Below are 19,795 nucleotides of genomic sequence, written 5' to 3' on the forward strand. Positions count from 1 at the left end.
CCAGAGGAACTGAACATCTGACGGTGTCGTTTGTTTGCAGATGTATTGTTTAGATGTCAAGGAATTTGCACTTATTTGACAACACTGTGCTCTCAGGGCAAATGCTCTTTTATTTGTGTATTCGAAAAGTTTGCGTACAGGTTACAGTGTTGTCAGAGCAGTTGGCATTCTTGTAGATCTGCAAAGTGTGGTATTACCTATGCCAGGCCAGTAGGTGGTGATTTACCATTTGTAAAGAAACACTAGCTGGTAAAAACTAAGGATGCGGCAATCAGGATTTTTGCAGCCCAGTACTGATTTTTTTGTCATGGTGATCGGCCGATACCGAGAACAAATTCTGATGCTTCAAGCTTTTTGATGAATAAATGCGTAGCGCACATTTTTCCTCTAAAGCCACTTCTTCACTGCACACGACATTTGGACACGGCTGTCGGAATACGCCCCCTTCTGGCAGTCGCACAGAATATTTAGTTTTGTTATCGTGCACATGGGAGAAAAGCTGTTCTCGCAGTGTCCGAAGTAAAGAAGTGCAAAAGCAAGAGCCTTTACTCTCTTAGAGTTCACCATGGTTGAATGAATTAATACTAGAAACTCATAGGGCCCTATCATACACCCGGCACAATAAGGCTTAAGATGAATTTCCACAACGTGTTGCTATTTTCAGGCCAACGCAATCTTATTTTACCCGTTTTCCGCCACATTATTCAAACAGCGAATCTATTCGCGCCACTTTGTGGATTCATGGGTGTTTTGGTCTCGAAAAGAGGTGTGTTAAGGCGCATTGTTTCTATTTTGAGGAACTAAAATAGACTGTTCAATAGACCAGCTGAAAGCAGGTCTAAAGTCCAGCGCAGAGCGCGTTAGTTGTGCACCTCGCTTACACATTGCTTAAAACATGCAAGGTGAAGAGCAATACGCAAATATCTTTACAAATGAAAATGAATTAAAGGATTAAAATATTTTCTTAAAAAGAATACTTTCTACATGAATATAAAAACCCCAGCCTTTATGCCTTCATCTCGAGGGGGCTTTTTTAGTTTATTCATGACAACTTGTTTTGGTATAATGTTATTATTATTAGCAGTATTATTTATAAAATGCATATTTATATTTGTTTTATTAAAAACAAGCTTAGATTTGTCCACCTGTCAGATTTTGGACCGCAGCATGTGTATTTGGATATAACTCAGTTTTTTGACAACACAATAGCCCCTTTCACACATACAGACCTTTGTTGTATGTGTGAACAGGTCCTTTTTGAAAATACCGGTAAATTCGTTCTGGCTATTTTCCGGAAAGAGGAGTTGTAACATTACCGGCAATTTGCCGGAATGCTGCGCTGTGTGAATGCAGAAGTAAGATTTCCGTAATAAGCGCGTGCACGTCTAGAACGTGCTGACGTGAGACGTCTGTTTTAGCCAATCACAACAGTCAGACGCATTTACGTCCGCGCGGTTTATGAGAATAAAAGCCTTTAAATATTTTTCCAGACACATTTAGCTGCTAGAAGTTAGTCAGATCACGTTTATATGTTCTTCTTAATGCTAACTGTGTAAATAATCATCGATGAGATGCTTATGATAAGCCGTTGTTTGTTTACCTTCAAGCTTTGCGTGTGCCTGTGAAACAGCCTGTGAGCGCCTGCACACGCACATATTATGAACATCTCGACATGCGAAAGTGATCCTGCGAAAGTTGTTCACAATATTGATCATCCACAGAGTTTGTAATTTAGTCAAATGTTTACAAATATAAGCGCAGCCGTTTAAAGCTCATTTGTGGTGAATGATGTCAGAATTTACCGGTATTTTGGAATGAATGTGTGAATGCTCTTTTCCGGAAAATTTCCGTAACGTCCTCGCCTGTGTGAACAGCGCTTTTTTGAATATACCGGTAAAGTCGTTCCGGAAATTTTCCAGATATTTACCGGTATCACTGTGTGAAAGGGGCTATTGTAAATACTGTTTATTTGTTTGCTGGAAATTAGAATTGAATTTAGAAATAGTTTTGAAGCAAATCTTTGCGCTTAACAAATGAAATTAATTATGTAGGCTAATCGATGTGTACAACATGTTTCCTTATCCACGAAAGTGAAAGTAATGAAGCATTCCGTTTTTCCACCTACAAAGTCTGCCATGTGAATAGCAAATGTGCAATGGCATGATGCAACTCACTCTTAAAGGGAATGGGAGATGAGACTCTGATTGGTTTATTCCCAAAACAAATCCATAACTCATTAAAAGAATAAGCTGCGCCACGGCACAGAACATATTTTTCCGTTCTTAAAAAAGCATAAGTGGATTCGCATATGCCCTTAATGCTTTTGCGCCCTTAAAATAGAGCCCATAGACCGCAAAAAGTTTGGAAGGAATGTGAAGTCAACATAAAACAAATAATATTTGTTATTACTCATTTATTAATAAACATTTTAAAATGTTATTTTTTTCTGATTAAAAAACAAAACAAAAAATAGTATTTCTTATTTTACGTGCACGGATCTGCTTGGACATCACTGGAATACATCACACCCAGTCGGCAGGTCCCATACGGTCTAGTTTCAGAAGTTCAAATATTTTAACGTATCCACAGCTCAAATCGGATCCGAATTGTTTGCATACTGAGGTCTCTCGCTTGTCATGTGCAATAGAAAAAACAGCTTAAGTATAATACTTAAGTGGGGATTTCACAGACAAAAAAATTTGTTAAGAAATATGACAAACCTGTCAGTTTTTGTATGCAATACTTAAAAAAAAAGTGTCACTTTTTTTTTTTACTTTTATAATTTTTCATGGGTTTGTTCTTTTTATTCATGTTAAACATTTATTTTCGTTGGATTGCTAGCTTGTGTTTTGACACGACACATTAGGTTTTACGTTATTGATGTCTAATTTCATTGGTTTTGTTTTATGCTTACATATTTTTTAGTAAACTATTCCTTCAATTTCCAAATGATCAGCAAATTATTAGTGACATTAACTAATCATTTATCTGATGCAGTGGAACACGCTGCACAAGATGTGACCAATCATGGAGCAGTAAATTATCTGAGTGGGCGGAGTTTAGAACACTAATGGAACATGAGCAGTGATTTCATTAAGCCAAGACACATTTCATTAGCCCAGGACAGATTTTATTAGCCGAAACAGCATTAAAGAAGGGGGTCTCTCTCTCTCTCTCTCTCTCTCTCTCTCTCTCTCTCTCTCTCTCTCTCTCTTTCTCTCTCTCTCTTTCTCTCTCTCTCTCTCTCTCTCTCTCTTTCTCTCTCTCTCTCTCTCTCCCCCAAACACAGCTATGATCAACCTCTGTTCTCTGAGGAATAAAATGTAAGCCTTTCTTTTGAGTTTTTTCAGTTTATGAATGGCTGCCATCATGGTTTTCTACGGTATGGTAGAAGAAAAAAAGAAGAGACAAGAATAAACAGAGAAAAAACAATACAACACAAATAGGGCAAAACATACTGTAATTTTTTACAATACAATTAAAAGAAATGTTTGAAAATGTTAGTTGTTTACGTTAGGACAAAAAATTGTGACAAAAAATTGTTAAATAATTCTATTTATTTGTAAATCGCACTAAAAACAGTTTAGAGAAACACTCTGATTGACATTCACATTTTTGTAAGTGTTGTAAGAGGGGAGAAGCTCCGCCCATTAGTGACTGTTTCTCCCTCATTAGCATAAACAGCCCTGAGTGAGAAGCAGTTGTCCGCCTTTAGAGTTTGCGTCTGCTGAAGGTAATGGAAAAGTTTTAATCTCTGTTTTTCACAGACATAACTTTAGTCCTGTTTATGCTATGCTAAAGTAAAGGCATTTGTAACTCCACCCTCTTTTGAAAAAAGCACAAGCTCATTTGAATTTAAAGCGACAGTCACAGAAACGGCACATTTTGGATTAATTATGTGGTATTTTAAGCTGAAATTTTTACATACCGACTTGTGTTTACACACTTAAATTAGACATTTATTTTATATCTTGGAAAACGGGGCATAATAGGTCCCCTTAAAAAAAAAAAAAAAAAAAAAAAAAAAATATATATATATATATATATATATATATATATATATATATATATTTTTTTTATATACATCATTTTTAAATAGGTAAATAAAATGCTATTTCTTTCTTTCTCCAAAGATAATTTATCTTATATTAGTTAAGATTTTTTACCTCAGGAGATTACATTATATATTATTTAAAATTATCTGTAAAATATTTTTTAATTACTACTATACTTATTTCTCACACACACACTAAATAATTGATTCAACTCAAATTAAATTACTTAATTTATCTTTATTGCTTCAGAAACATCCCTTGACACCATTTTATACCCTATATCCATTGAAAGTGCCTTGTAACACGTTTAACCTCATATGTTCGTAAACATGAAAGTGAATCATCCTCCGTTTCCTCAGCTGTGAGCTCTTCCCCGCAGACAGCAGAATATGCTGCGTGTTAAAGGGTTAAATATGGTTTTAATTGTGATGCTAATGCGCTCCGAGACGGGAGAGATTATTGCGCCCTCCAGGCCAGAGCGATGGAGGGAGGACACGGATCCGCTCGGGGTATTTTAATGAGTGCACCTGAAATAAACAAAGAGATATCAGATTTTGCCCATGACACGCTTGCAATATCCCCTTATGCCAACAATGACAGGGAAGCATTCGGGGCATCGTATTATCGGACAGAAGCCAACCCAAAATGCCATCTGGGCTCAAATCCGAGCTGTCGTGGGCTCTTATCAGCTCCTGGCAGCCGCTAATCAATAATCTGATAGCGCTTCTGCGTCTAAATCTGAGCGAATCTTCCACATCTCTCTCTCTCTTTATGTCGGACAGGGCAAACGCTGTGTTTTTGAACGTTCATGTCTGCTTCACTGCAAAAAATGCTTTTCTTATTAAGAGTTTTTGTCTTGTTTCTAGTAGGGCTGGGCGATATTGCAAAAACAAATGATCACAATATCATGTTTCATTTCATTCCGTATGGATAATTATTGAATAGTTTTTAACAATCCATTTAGGAATTTTAATTGACCAACATTACTTAAGCAAATAGTTTTAATAGTAAAAAAAATCGGATCTCTTTATAATAAAATAAACATAAGTGTTAAATAGGCTGCGTCTGAAACCGCCTACTACTCAATAGGTACTGCATTTGAACTTAAACGCACTGATCGGCCGTTAGAAAAGTATGTTCTATACAGTATGAATGTGAGAAGTATGAATGGATTTCGGGCGTACTACATCCGCCATTTTGTCATGGTCACGTGACCTTTCTGCGTCAGTTGCGTCGATTCACTCCCATTCATGAATTCTCTCGCGGGGCATCATGGGATACGCACTCCAGAATCTTGCCGGAAATAGTAAGTCGTCTTCTCGCATACTAATTTTCAAGTCTATATCTGCGTCCCAAATTGCATACTAAAGCAGTATTCTACGCCATTTTGTAGTATAAATAGTGTAAGTAGTGTGTTCACATTGAAAACTCTAAAAATAATAAGTACACTATAACCTGGATGATGCACTCATTCAGCTGCTAAAATGAAGTGTGTAATGATGGACACTTCACGCACTCAACAACCGCAGCTTTGCTTACGTAGAGGAAGGGGCGGAGCTATCAGGTGCAAATGTTGGATAACTTTATTTATTTTAGATTGAGGAAGCAAAATTCTCCTACGAGAGTGATTATAGCGCCTCCCGATGGTGAATGCAGTTATACTCATGGCAGGTATTATTTGATAATTCGGTTGTTTATTTCACTGATTTGGCAACCGTCAAATGTCACCAGGGAAACGGTTTGAACTTCCGCTTACTACAAAAACATTAGTGTGCCATTTCGGACGCCACTACATACATATACTATCCTGTTGAGTGTGTAAGTGCATAAGTACATAGTGCATGAGTGCATAGTGTATAGTGTGCCATTTGGGACGCAGCTTATGAATTTGGACATACTACTCGGCTCGCAAACTGATTTTAGCATGCTATATAGAATGGAAGTATGCGATTTCGGATGCAGCGTTAAACTTGATAAATAAAATGTTACAAAGTGTGGACAATAGTAAAGTGTAAATGCTGAACAATCAAGGCAAACTTTAAGGTTTGAATAATAATGATACAGTAAACCTCAAACTTTGCAAACAAAACAAATTATGATAATCAAACCTGAGCTTTCAAGTAAAGGAACCAACCATTATTATTCAAATGCATATTTCAACATTACAAATTGTGAAGTTGGATGACTACACTTAGCCCTATGCTAAAACGTCATTCAGATGAGGAGCTAATGGCTGGGATGCACACGAAAAGTAACCAAAAAGCCACTCTGGCGACATCCTTAAATACTTTTTATTTACAATCTCTTTACTGCTGCTAGCCAGGGACATGCTCGAATGTGTGGATTCCTTCACCATTTTTAAAGGGCACCTATTGTAAAAAATCTTCTTTTCAAGCTGTTTGGACAGATCTGTGTGTTGGTATAGTGTATAGACCATCATACTGGGGTGATATGAACACACCCAGTCCTTTTTTTTCAATTTAACTACAAAAAAAGGGTCGGCCAATTGGAGCTGTTTTCAAATCGATCGCACCATTACGTAGGTGTGCGATTCCCCCCGCCCACCGAATTGATTGACAGCTGCGCGTATTAACATATCCTGCGTTTGCCGTTTCCGCCATTATCAGCGTGAACGTCGAAGCGATGCCACCGAGAGAACACCCTTGTGCTATTTTAGGATGTAAGGCTCAGCACAAGAGCCTTCACCGTCTTCCTGCAAATGAGCAACAGAGGCTTAAGTGGCTGAGTTTTATCTTTGAAGACAAGGTGCCTGAAATTGTACCAAAACTGTTGTATGTTTGCGCTAACCACTTTAGCGTAGACTGCCTCGAGAACGCGGGACAATACAACTCCGGATTCGCGAGTAAATTGTTTTTGAAAACTGGATCAGTTCCTACAATACGTGATCCTGTCTCACTTCAAGTAAGTATTTTATGTACTTGTATTTTATGTACTTGTAGCCTTAGCATTCTAATTATGTTAAGCCGATGAATAGCATCTGCGGCTAAAGTAGCTTCGGATGTTTGTTTGCACGTGTTTACCTCTTATTGTGCTTTTCAAAAACAGTCTGAATACTCGAAGCTGCATATGGTAACGTTAGTGTGTACATGAAGGGGGTTTAGCCATTAGGAACAGAAACCGTAGAAAAATAGCAACATTGTAAAAAGCAGTACCACTGGCTTCAGCTAAAGTTTGTTGTTGTTAAATGTTTGTTGTACTGTAATCGTAAGCCGAAATGAATAGCATCTAAAAGTTAAAAGCCGCTAAAGTTGCTTCGGATGTTTGTTTGCACGTGTTCACTGCTATTATGCTTTTCTAAAACAATCTAAATAATCGAAGCTATAAGTGGTAGTAGTGTGTACAAGAAGGGCTTTTAGCCATTAGAAACAGAAACCATAGAAAAATATAAACATTGTAATAAAGCAGTAACCAGTACTGGCTACAGCTAAAGTTTGTTGTTTATGTGGGTTGTTTGTTGTAATGTGTATACTGTAATGTTAAGCAGAAATAAATAGCATCTGCGGCTAAAGCTACTTCGGATGTTTGTGCGTTTACAGCTATTGTGCTTTTCTAAAACAGTCTAAATACTCGAATCTTTAAGTGGTAATGTGTACATAAAGGGGTTTTAGCCATCAGAAACAGAAACCGTAGAAAAAATTAAACAATTTTTTAATGTTTAATATGTGGGATGTTTATTGTAATTTTTTTCACTGTACTTGCACGTGGTCTGCAGTTGTTTACAATAAGATCGGTATGTTTTAATCAAATAAAGGTCATTTTAAAACATGTATGTTTTCTTACAAAGGCCACGACGTCGACAAAGAGCAACAAGGTGGATGTTGCTTGCCAGACAGAAACTTTTCACACATCTTTACACAGTGTTGGCACCCAGTTGTCTTTTAGGACGCTTCAGGCTAAACGCAGGAGTACAAGTAAGTTAAAATTTCTCAGTTTATTTTAAGTTGCTGCATTAGAAACGTGTTTTATTATCTTTATAAACGTGCAATGAGATTAATCATAAAATTACACTATAGGTGTCCAGACAACAATATCCAGTTTTGAACTGACTGTGCCATCAGCGTCCTCTACTGCGTTTATGACTTCGACACCCCTCAAACCTTCACTAAAAAGACCTCGTCTGGAGCTGGAGGAGGAGGAGGAAGAAGAAGAAGCCGAAGAGACTTTGACAGAGTCAAAAATTATAGCCCAAGACTCGGATGTGAGATTTGACCCTGCAGAGGAATGCACATCTGCAACTGAACCAACAGACTTGTCGTGAGTTTATGCATTATGTAAATTATTTGAAAGATTGTGTATTGTCATCATAACATTCATCATAATTTTTTTTTATTATGTTAATGTGTATATTTATTTTTACAGAATCCAAGAATGCCCAGTTCATAACATTGCCAAGTTCATTGTCTATGAAACATGCCTCATGGAGCTCTTCAGTGACTGCCCAGTGTGTCAGAGGAGATGTGATGTAAAGTCACAAAGGCTTGGGACATTTCTGAGCGTACAGCAAGTCTGCCCACACTGCGAGTTTGTAAGAAAATGGAACAGTCAGCCAATTATTGGTAGTACTCCAGTTGGCAACCTGCATCTTTCTGCTGCAGTCTACTTGAGCGGTGCATCATTTTTTGTAGTTGAAAAGGTAATTATCTATCAAAATTTATCACATTTTTTTTAGAAACATAATATAAATTTTGTCACAGGGTGCATGCACATTGTACTAAAAATTCTCCTCTCTGTTGTCAGGTATTTGCTGCAATGAAACTACACATTTTTAAATATAATTCATTTCGCCGTCATGCAAGACTTTGCATTGAACCTGCTATTGTCCACAAGTGGAGAAATTGGCAGAGTGAAATGCTAGAACAGCTCAGTCGAAGAGAGAATGTGATTGTTGGAGGAGATATGAGGGCTGACTCCCCAGGTATTTAGTCAAAAGATTTAATTTCTAATTCAATACAGTCTAATAAAAAAAATAAATATGAAATACATTACAATTATTCCAAAAATGTGTTTAGAATAATTATGTACGGTTTGTTCTTGAAGGTCACTCGGCCAAGTATGGGAGTTATACAATGATGGACCTTGCAACTAACACAGTGGTCGACCTACAGTTAGTCCAGGTAATACAGAAAAGTATTATGTGAACTAGCATAATATTTTGGATTGAAAATGTGTGATTTTTATATATATATATATATATATATATATATATATATATATATATATATATATATATATATATATATATATATATATATATATATATATTTAAAATTTTATAGAGTAATGAGGTGGGTGGCAGTTACCATATGGAAAAAGAAGGCCTAAAGAGAAGCCTTGACCTGTTGGATGCCCGCGGTGTTCGTCTGGAATGCATCATCACAGACCGACATCCTCAAATACAGAAATACCTCAGGGATCGAAATGTCACTCAGTTTTACGATGTGTGGCATATCGAGAAAGGTATGTAATTTAGCAGTTATTAATTTACTTAAGATTAAATTGTTATTTACAGTTCTTACATGTTTATTATTATTTTTGTGTTGATGTCTTTTTTTCTTTAATTTCCAGGAATTTCCAAAAAACTGGACAAGATATGCCAGATAAAGGGGTGTGAGAAGTTGCGTAAATGGTTACGTAGCATCAAAAACCACATCTACTGGACTGCTGCATCATCCACAACAGGTCCTGAAAGAGTGGCAAAGTGGACCTCTATCTTAAACCATGTACAAGACAAACATGTACATGAAGACCCCAGTTTTCCGGCTTGTCTGCATCCGCAACGGATAAGCAGAGACAAGAACAAATGGCTGTCGGCTGGTAAGTTGTATACAGACAAATAAAATATTCTTTGCGATTAAAACTAATTCAAAATAGAGCTTGTTTCATTGTTCAGATTTGTTTTTGATTTCGACTCTAATACCTTAAATTTTTGCTTGTTTAGCAACGATGCCATTCTACAAGCTGGAGAAAGTTCTCGCTAACAAGAGAATATTGAAGGATGTGGCCAAGCTAAGTCCTCACCACCAGACGTCAACTGTTGAAGCTTTCCACAGCGTCATACTGCGGTTTGCACCCAAAAATGTGGTATTCCCTTTTCTGGGGATGCTATGCAGGTAAAGCCAATGATCAGAAATTAATATTTACAATACTATACAGTCTTGTCATGGTACGTCATTTACATTTTTCTTTTTGTTAGGTTGTACTTGGCTGCACTGCATTACAATGAAAATGCCGGGCGTCCCCAGGCCACATCAGCAACTGGTAAACCTATTTACAAGCTTGCCTTTCCAAGGGCAAAGAAAGGAGAGTATAGGGTCCGAGAAGTGAAGACACAGCAAACTTTCGGTATGTATATAAATGTTTATAGTATTATTAATAATTCAATAAATAAAAAAAATAATTGCACTTTACATTCACAAAGAAAACTCACTACTCAAAATACAAAATTAAGTTACTAAAGAGATAACTGTTATATTGCACAGGTTATGTAGAAGAGCTGCTGGACCTCATCTTCAACCAAGTGTTTGTGGACCCATCACCCTATGTTGATGAAGTGTTGGGAATTCACATACCACCTGCTCTATCATCAGCCTACGATCGACCTGAGATGGAGGAGGCTATCTCCAGCAGGGTGACCCGCTTCAATCAATAGCTATCCTAAAACCCACATAGCTGCCCTGCTCTTCAGGAAACTGTCTTCGAATCTTTAGCACCACACAGGCAGGAATCACAACACGGACTCTCCGCCCGAGGAAACCCCAACACCAGCTCACAAAGCTCCGATAAGCCAAAAAGCGGCACTGTCTAACAGAGACATAATAATGAAACATTGTTTTAGAAATTGCACTACAATTTGAACTTGGGAGTTATCACATATACATTTTTATTTTTTATAAAATAACTAGCTTTAACAATTTCAGAAGTCATATTTTGTTTATTCAACTGCCAATGTATATTTGATATGTTTGTATGTGTTTGTAGATATATTGTACTTTCTAATGTTCATGGACAATTGTATTTCATTCAACATGGTGACAACTTGGAGTTTATATTTTATATTTGCACAAGGATACATTTTATATTTGCCATCACATTTTAATTTATACTTCAATATAAAGTTTTTATATGACTCAGGAATTGAAGCATCTTTTCTGAAGGGTTGATGTTTCTATGCCATACTGATTTTTATATATTTTAGGAGTTTATATATTAATGTTTAGTGAATTTAAAATTATTTTTCAATAAAAAGTACATGCATTACTCAGCCTTTTATGAAGTCATTCAAATTGTCATCTCAGAAATAGCAGCAATAAAAAACGGTACGTATTTCATTTTTATTGACATTGAGGTAAAGTTGGTTTTATATTCAGATATTCGGACATTCTCCTTAATAGTATCATTTCAGTAAAGTATTCTTTGCAAATTCAAAATAGGGAAATCGTATTAGCAGCAAATGACAAAGTACAACATTGTTTACAGTCAAGTAGATAGTTTTAATGTTGTTTACAAGTCATACTTGCATGCTAAATACGATCGAATGTTTAAACTATCATGATAAACAATACAGGGACTTCTGAATGTGCGGATATAAAACCAACTTTATCGCTATTGTATTGACTACACAGCGTTAATGTGCTTAAAAAGAAAGCGAGCATGCAGATCATGAACAAGGTAACCTGCTATTATTTCTATTTATTTAAACTCACTTTTGCACTCCACGAAGTCGCAGGGGACCATAGTCTGCTTTGTATATATTCGATGCATTTTGCAAGGAATAAAAATTGAAGCAAACGGGATCCATTCCTGGATGCTCCGTCATGCACGAGGGTTGCATTTCCAGTTGATCCATTCGTCTTCTAACCTTATTACACGACACAGTTATGCTGTTTATTATCTCATTCGATGTCTTTTGAGCAGCAACGTTAACATAAACTGGAAATTTACCTGCGGTATCTCCCTGCAGCATACATTTTCAGCCTCAGTTGGCATTTTTTCACAATTGCCACACAAGCACCTGCCAATATTTGTCAACGTCAATATTCATGAATTACGAATAAATCATACCAATGCAAAATTTATCTCTGTGGATATCTTTATGTCTTGTCTGTGTTTGACGTAACGCATGACGTTCGCGAACTTTATCAAACAAATTACGGATGGCGCATGCATAGTTACATAGCGGCTGTAAAAGTATTCAAAAACATAAAATATTTTGTATGTACCACTCTGACACATTCTGGCACATTCGGATTATAGATTCCTCAACAGTCGACTCTGCTTGATCTGTGTCCGAGTCTGGGTCATATATGTAGGGTTGAATTGTGTTCCTCTCACTCATGATGACTCTTACTGTCTGCCTCTGTGATACGGTGCACAAAGCAGACGCGCTCTTGGCTCCGCCCCCTTGTTACGTTGGGCGGGCAGTCGAAACTCATTATCATGTTAAACAACACACCCCAAAACAGCAACCCGTGTACACGCCTCTAAATTTACACTTTTTAACACAGCATAATAACCATATCTGAATTGCGTTTTGATCTGAACCTATATTGGCACACTCAGAAGAACCATAATATTAGTATTAAATCTCAAAAAAGGGCTAAAATATGTGCCCTTTAATGCGCTTTGTTCTCACGCTCCCCTGGCGTTTTTCTGTAACTAGGCGACTATCAACCATTTTCTCAGATGATGACAAACGGACAAACCATTGTTGCAGCTCAGATGCAAGTTTATGGAGAAAAGTAAAAAGCACTGCAGTGATGGGTGCGCTGTGTTTGTCTAAGGTAACTAGTCTACTGTTACTGTGTATAGTCCAATCAAAGTGTGAAGCTCATTGGTTAAATTCTACCTGCTTGTTAGTTCTACTTACTTGTTAGTTCAGATGTACCTTGTTAGTTTCAAGGTGTACCTGGAAAATGCACATCGCTCCCAAGCATGTCGTGCAAATCATGCTCCTCCATTGGAAATGACAAACTTACACCCTAAGGCCCCGTTTACACTAATGCGTTTTAGTTTGAAAACGCATAAGTTTTGCTACGGTTACGCCAACCGTCCACACTACGCCGGAGTTCTAGAGCGCCAAAAACGGAGCATTTCGAAAACGCTGGAGAGGCCGTTTTCATTCTGAAACGCTGCTGCTCCGTCTCAGTGTGTATGATGGAAAACGGAGACATCTGAAAACGGAGCCGGGGCTTCAGACATTCGCCTCTCTGATTGGGGCTTTTCCTCAATATTAAGTAGCCTAACAGACAGTTCAGTCCCGCATCTTCTCCGTGTAAGTTCAGACTTCGCAAGTTTGATCAAGGCTGCATTCTCTTCTTCTCAGTTTGATATGGAAAACAGACTATACCGAGGACACGGGTAAATCTTCAAAGGGAACAGTGTACTTTATAACTTCATTCACATCACCCTGTCTATGTTGTTTCACTTTCTCAACAATAAAATGTAAACATGATATAAGGAACTGCTTATTTTCATTTTAATATTAACAACTAAACAGGCAGCAGAAATGTTGAGGCGCCGTCCTGCATATATGAGCGTCATCTTCACTGTGTGGATATTTATAACAAAACGGAGCCGATAACAACTGTCTCCTTTCAATTTCAGTGAAAATACGAAACATCCCCTATCTTTTGCTGAATATCAGTTTTAATAATCGATAATGGCCATTATAAAAGTATAACATACAATAAGTTTATACATTATAGGAAATAAAGGCAAGCGATCAGTCAATATACAGAATGTACGTGCTTACATTAATCATTAACTTATCTTTGCACTCAGCCAAAACACGTTACCTGAGAACAAGTAATAGATTCCAGTGACCAAAGTCAGGGAATATGTCGTTAGATAAAGACAACAAGATGAATGAAATATCACGTTTAATAAATATAGTGAGATTAGATCCAGCAGGAGATGTTTGATGAGAAGTCCGACTAGCACAGCTCTCATCTGGGTAGATTGGCTGCAGCGCTTGCCTGAGAGTGTGTGTGTGGTCACGTGATGTGCGTTTTCAGCGTTTTGGTGTGGACGGAGAGCAGTTCAGAAACGCTGAGTAAAACGCGAGTGTGGACGCGGATCGTTTTCATTCTAAAACGCCGTTTTAAAACTAAAACGCACTAGTGTAAACGGGGCCTAAGCCAGGGGTGTCCAAAGTCAGTCCTGGAGGGCCGGTGTCCTGCTGATCTTAGCTCCAACTTGCTTCAACACACTTTCAAGTTTCTAGTTAACCTATTAAAAGCTTGATTAGCTTGTTTAGGTGTGTTTGATTAGGGTTGAAGCTAAAGTCTCCCGAACACCGACCCTCCAAGACCGAGTGTGGAAACCCCTGCCCTAAGCTTATTGGCACTTCCAATGCACGCGCTCAGCAGCTACATTTTAATAAATTACAGCGCTTCATTCTGAAACTTCATACCAAACTTTTTATCGTTATTAACAGTGGTGTTCAGTCAATAAATCCTGATATTGATTTTATCACCCAGCCCAAAATGTCTTAAATCAAGAAGCATTTTCAACACAAGTAAAAAATATTGTTTTGTTTTCAGAAATAATGTCAAAATTAAGTGTTTTTTTTTTCTTTAAAACAATCAAAATAATCTGCCAGTGGTAAAACAGCCTTGTTTTCTGTTTAAAATATGTTTATTTTACTTATTAAGATTATTTACCATTTTACTAAATGAATCAACCAGTGGGGTAGGATTGCACCATTTACCGGTACTAAGGTAGTATCGTGATACTATGGCTCCAAAATACTGGTTGTTCCACTGTAGTTTGTAAATGGTAGTATCGTCATTAACGCTCTATCTTGCGTTCTATGAATGAACGTCGCCTCGTGGTTCCATCCCAAAGAGGGAAGAAATCACTTTCGCGAACGGTCACGCTCAATCTGCCCAGTTGGTGGAATGAACTCCCTAACTGCATCAGAACAGCAGAGTCACTCGCTACTTTCAAGAAACAACTAAAAACTCAACTATTTAGTCTCCACTACACTTCCTAATCTGCAAGTGCCTCTCTGAATATCACACTAACTGTACCAAAAAAAAAAAAAATTCTTAATACTACTAATACTTCCCTTCTTAGACTTTACAGACCTGAAACTTGCCTATAGCACTTATTCATTGTTGCTCTTGGTTGTGTAAATTGCTTCCTTGTCCTCATTTGTAAGTCGCTTTGGATAAAAGCGTCTGCTAAATGACTAAATGTAAATGTAAATGTCTATCTACAATCGATAATGTTGCATGTGGAAAAGTCACTAAAATGCTCACACGTTTGTGCAACAGTAGACCATTTTATTTGAATAGTGTGCGGAGCCCTTTAAAGTTGCACATTTTCTGGTGTTTTCTGACGTTTCAAACGCACACCTGAATCAGTTCGATTTTACTCAAAGAATCATTTGAATCAGTAACTGTGTGTGAGAGTGAAGCGAGTCGTTAACTGGAAACTTGTTCTGAGCAGATCATTGAATCAGTGAAATATTGACTAAAGACCTGTTCTGATCAAATAATTTGAATCAGTGAGTTATCTGGAAACTTTTTCTGATCAGATCATTTTAATCGGTGGGTCTTTAGGTGGAAACTCATTCTGATCAGATCATTTGAATCAGTAGATCTAAACATTAACATCGTTCTGACTGATTCATTTAAATCAAGGAGCCATTAATTAGAAACTCGTTCTGAGTAGTTATTTGGAAATTTGTTCTGATTCAGTTGACCTGATCAGAACAAGTTTCCAGATTATTTGAATCAGTGAGTTGTTATCTGGAAACTTGTACTGATCAGGTCATTTGTATCAGTGATTAATTAATTGGAGACTCACTCAGATCAAATCATTTGAATCAGTAGATTCAATTAAGGAGCCATCAAATAGAAACTAGTTCCGATCAGATCACCAATATCAGTAAATCCTTAACTGAAGATTTGCTTTGACTTGACAATTTGATTCAGTGAATCATTTGAAGACGACTTACTCTGTCGCTGGCTCTTATCAGCTCCTGGCAGCCACTAATCAATAATCTGATAGCGCTTCTGTGTCTAAATCTGAGCAAATCTTTTCTCTTTTTGTTAGACAGAGCGAACGCTGTGTTTTTGAATGTTCATGTCTGCAGTGGGGGATTTTGGGGTTTTAACCTACTGTTTGTTTTATGGGTTTTGGCAGTATTGTGGCAAATCCTCAGAGCCAAGGAAAACTGGACGGATTAGGAGTGAATTCTGGCTCGCTGAGGTCCAGATGTGTTTGGGAACGGTTGAGCGGGGAGCCTCTGCAAGATGTTGGGCAATTTTTTGAAAATTACAAATAAACAAGAGGGTTTGTTGACCTCCTTTCAGCGGATGTAGCGTTACACCCTGTGGTTGAATTCCCTGCGTCTCATTTTCACTGTTGAGCTATTAGCTTTCAGTTAAAGGAGGGAGTCTGGCAGTAAGGAGAGGGATTTAAGCTATAGGATTTTAAATCCTTCATTCTTAAGTGTTCTGTACCTCTTAAAGCCTTTGGGAAAAGGCCTGACTTTTTCTTTACAGCTCAAATGCCCCTTTTCCACTGCCAGGGTGCAGATGCTGGTGCCAGAGCCCAATCTGGAAGCATTTTGAATGGTTCTGGGCTGGAAAAATGCTCCTGTCTTTCTAAAACCTGCTGGTCTTACACCAGGAGCATTAGAGGTGGGATGAATGTTGGCATGTTAGACGTGGGATGAAATCCAAATCAAGTTTTCAGAACAACTCAGTCTGGTAAATCTAACTGCAGAGCATGTAGAATACCTTATTAACTGCATAGTAACAGGCTACTGTTAAGATCGCTCTTGCAATTTGGTATGAAGAGCCAATCAACTACATAGCACTGGGCTACTCATTTGAATCATTTATTGGTGACTTAATCTGATTTGTTTATTTAGGTCAGTGAATTGTTAACTAAAGACTTGCTCTGACTCGATCATTTGAATCAGTGAGTCTTTGGGTGCTTTCACATCTGTGATTCGGTTCATTTGGTCCAGACAAAGGACAACAAATCATACATTGTAGCATTTTCTGCCGTTTTGGGTCCCTTTCACACCACACTGATTGCTTTGGTAGGCGACACAGTGGCGCAGTAGGTAGTGCTGTCGCCTCACAGCAAGAAGGTTGCTGGTTCGAGTCTCGGCTGGGTCAGTTGGCGTTTCTCCCTGTTTGCATGTTCTCCCTGCGTTTCCTCCGGGTGCTCCGGTTTCCCCCACAGTCCAAAAACATGTGGTACAGGTGAATTGGGTATACTAAATTGTCCGTAAGTCTATGTGTGTGAATGAGTGTGTGTGGATGTTTCCCAGAGATGGGTTGCAGCTAGAAGGGCATCCGCTGTGTAAAAACATGCTGAATAAGTTTGTGGTTCATTTCGCTGTGGCCACCCCGGATTAAAAAAGGGACTAAGCTAAAAAGAAAATGAATGAATGAATGAATGATTGCTTTGGTCCGAACCAGTTGAAAATAACCAAAATGCGGTCATGTGACAAAATTTAGATCACTCAATGGCCAGATGTTATTGAATGTCTTTACAAAACGCTACGTAAAGCGCTGCCAACAAATATTTTTCCTCCAAACCCCATAAGATGGGACAGCGCATTAGACTACATCAGCTGGATTAACCCAAAAAGGCACAGCACTTTAGCGGTTGAACATCTTTAAGCAGGTCTCGGTATGATTTTTTGGTCCGCTTTTGGTGTGCACGTGAGTGCGATTGCTACATTCACATCTGCCCAAACGAACCGCACCAATAGGGAAAACAAACTCTACTGCGATTCAACTGACCTAAATAAGGCAGGTGTGAAAGCACCCTTTAACTCACTCTGACCGGATCATTTATATCCTTTAATCACTAATTATACTTGCTCTGAGTAGATTATCCGAATTAGGAAATCATTAACTGGAGACTCATTTTGACCAGATCATTTAAATCAGTGAATCATTAACTTGAGACTCTCTCTGAACAGATCATTTGAATCAGTGAGTCATTAATTCAAGATCAAATCACTCATGAATAATTGATGATATCGATCATTAATTGGAGACTTGCTTAGATGATTTGAATCAGTGAATCGTTGACTCGTTTTGATCAGATTATTTAAATAATCAAATCTTTAACTAGAAATTAATTTTGAATGGATTATTTGAATGAGTGAATCTTTATCTAGATCGTTTGAATCAGTGACTCATTAACTAGAGACTCATTTTGACCAGATCATTTGAATAAGTGCATCATTAAATGGAGACTCATTTTGACTGGATCATTTTAACCAGAAAATCATTAGCTAGAAACTTGCTCTGACAATATAATTTGAATCAGTGAGTCATTAACTGCAAACTCATTTTCAATGAATCATTTGAATCAGTCAACCATTAACTGGAGACTCAATTTGACCAGATCATTTGAATAATCAAATCATTAATCAGAAATTCATTTTGAATGGATTATTTGAATCAGCGAATCATTATCTAGATCATTTGAATCAGTGAATCATTAACTAGAGACTCATTTTGACCAGATCATTTGAATAAGTGAATCAATAAGTGGAGACTCATTTAGACTAGATCATTTGATTCAGTGAATCATTAGCTGAAAACTTGCTCTGACGATATAATTTCAATTAGTGAATCATTAACTGCAAACTCATTTTGAATGGATCATTTGAATCAATTAACTGTTAATTGGAGACTCATTTTGAACAGATCATTTAAATAAATGAATCATTAACTGGATACTCATTTTTAGTGGATTATTTGAATCAGTGAATCATTAACTGAAGGCTTATTTTGACCAGATCATTTGAATAAGTGAATCATTAATCTGAGACTCATTTTGACCAGATCAGTGAATCGCTAACTGCAGACTCTCTCTGAACGGATCATTTGAATCAGTGAGTCATTTACTGGAGAACAGATCAATCATGAATGCAATCGCTTAAACACTTTAACAAAAGTTGTTGAAAGTCTATACGAACTGTCCAAACATTAGCAATAAAAAACGATTTATCTTTAAACACAGGCTCTTCAAGTGGGCATCTGTGGGCCAAAATAATCAGCCGTGTTCTCCTTCGGGTGTGATGTCCGAGTCTCCTACCGGCTGTGCTTCAGGAGAGATTGATGAAGTGGAGCCGCTGGAGTATTGCAGGACTCTAATGCTCCTCGTTTATAATGCAACTTCTCGCCCGAGGAGAGCACACAGGAAATGGCTCTAATGTTAGCGTTTTCAGGGCTTCCGCAGACGCGTCTTCTCAAATCCTATTCTTGTTTCCCGAGAGACACGGATGTGATGAAACCAGCGTTAAGGTGCCAGCGGATGGTATTTTAATCCTTTTATCAGTTTAAAAGTGCTGCCCAGTCAGAGTCCAGAGGCCAGAAGAGATTGAAAACATCAGTCGCCTATGAACAGCATGTCTGTCTTTGGTTTTACACAGCTTTAGTGTTTCGCAATCAGCAAAGACTTTGTTTTATACAAACTTTTTAAAACCCGAGATACTGAAGGTTTGTCAGCTGTAGGGTCATTCAAAATTCAAATTCCCTGCTAAAATTCTACCTAGTGTGAATCTTGTGAACTAATTTATTTTAGTGACTCATTAACAAATTCTAAAACACATTTAGTATTCATTCATTCATTCATTCATTCATTCATTCGTTCATTCGTTCATTCGTTCATTTTTCTTTGGCGTAGTCCCTGATTTATCAGGGGTCACCACCGTGGAATGAACCACCAACTATTCT

At 37.7% G+C, this 19,795-nt stretch overlaps 1 protein-coding gene and 1 long non-coding RNA gene across 5 annotated transcripts in view; both read left to right on the plus strand.

Annotated features, from left to right (window-relative positions):
- LOC137489012 (uncharacterized) overlaps positions 1 to 19,795 on the plus strand; it is a 97,447-nt gene that overhangs the window by 6,103 nt on the left and 71,549 nt on the right. The gene's annotated exons all lie outside the window — the stretch shown is intronic.
- Positions 6,675 to 11,333, plus strand: LOC137488914 (uncharacterized). Its single transcript, XM_068216440.2, has 11 exons — positions 6,675 to 6,977; positions 7,861 to 7,987; positions 8,090 to 8,330; positions 8,436 to 8,709; positions 8,814 to 8,991; positions 9,114 to 9,190; positions 9,353 to 9,533; positions 9,642 to 9,890; positions 10,015 to 10,186; positions 10,270 to 10,418; positions 10,556 to 11,333. The coding sequence occupies exons 1-11, from the start codon at positions 6,699 to 6,701 to the stop codon at positions 10,723 to 10,725; spliced, it is 2,097 nt and encodes a 698-aa protein (XP_068072541.1). The 5' UTR covers positions 6,675 to 6,698; the 3' UTR covers positions 10,726 to 11,333.

The sequence above is a fragment of the Danio rerio genome, chromosome 22 (assembly GCF_049306965.1).
Source record: "Danio rerio strain Tuebingen ecotype United States chromosome 22, GRCz12tu, whole genome shotgun sequence".
In the NCBI taxonomy this organism is placed as follows: domain Eukaryota; kingdom Metazoa; phylum Chordata; class Actinopteri; order Cypriniformes; family Danionidae; genus Danio; species Danio rerio.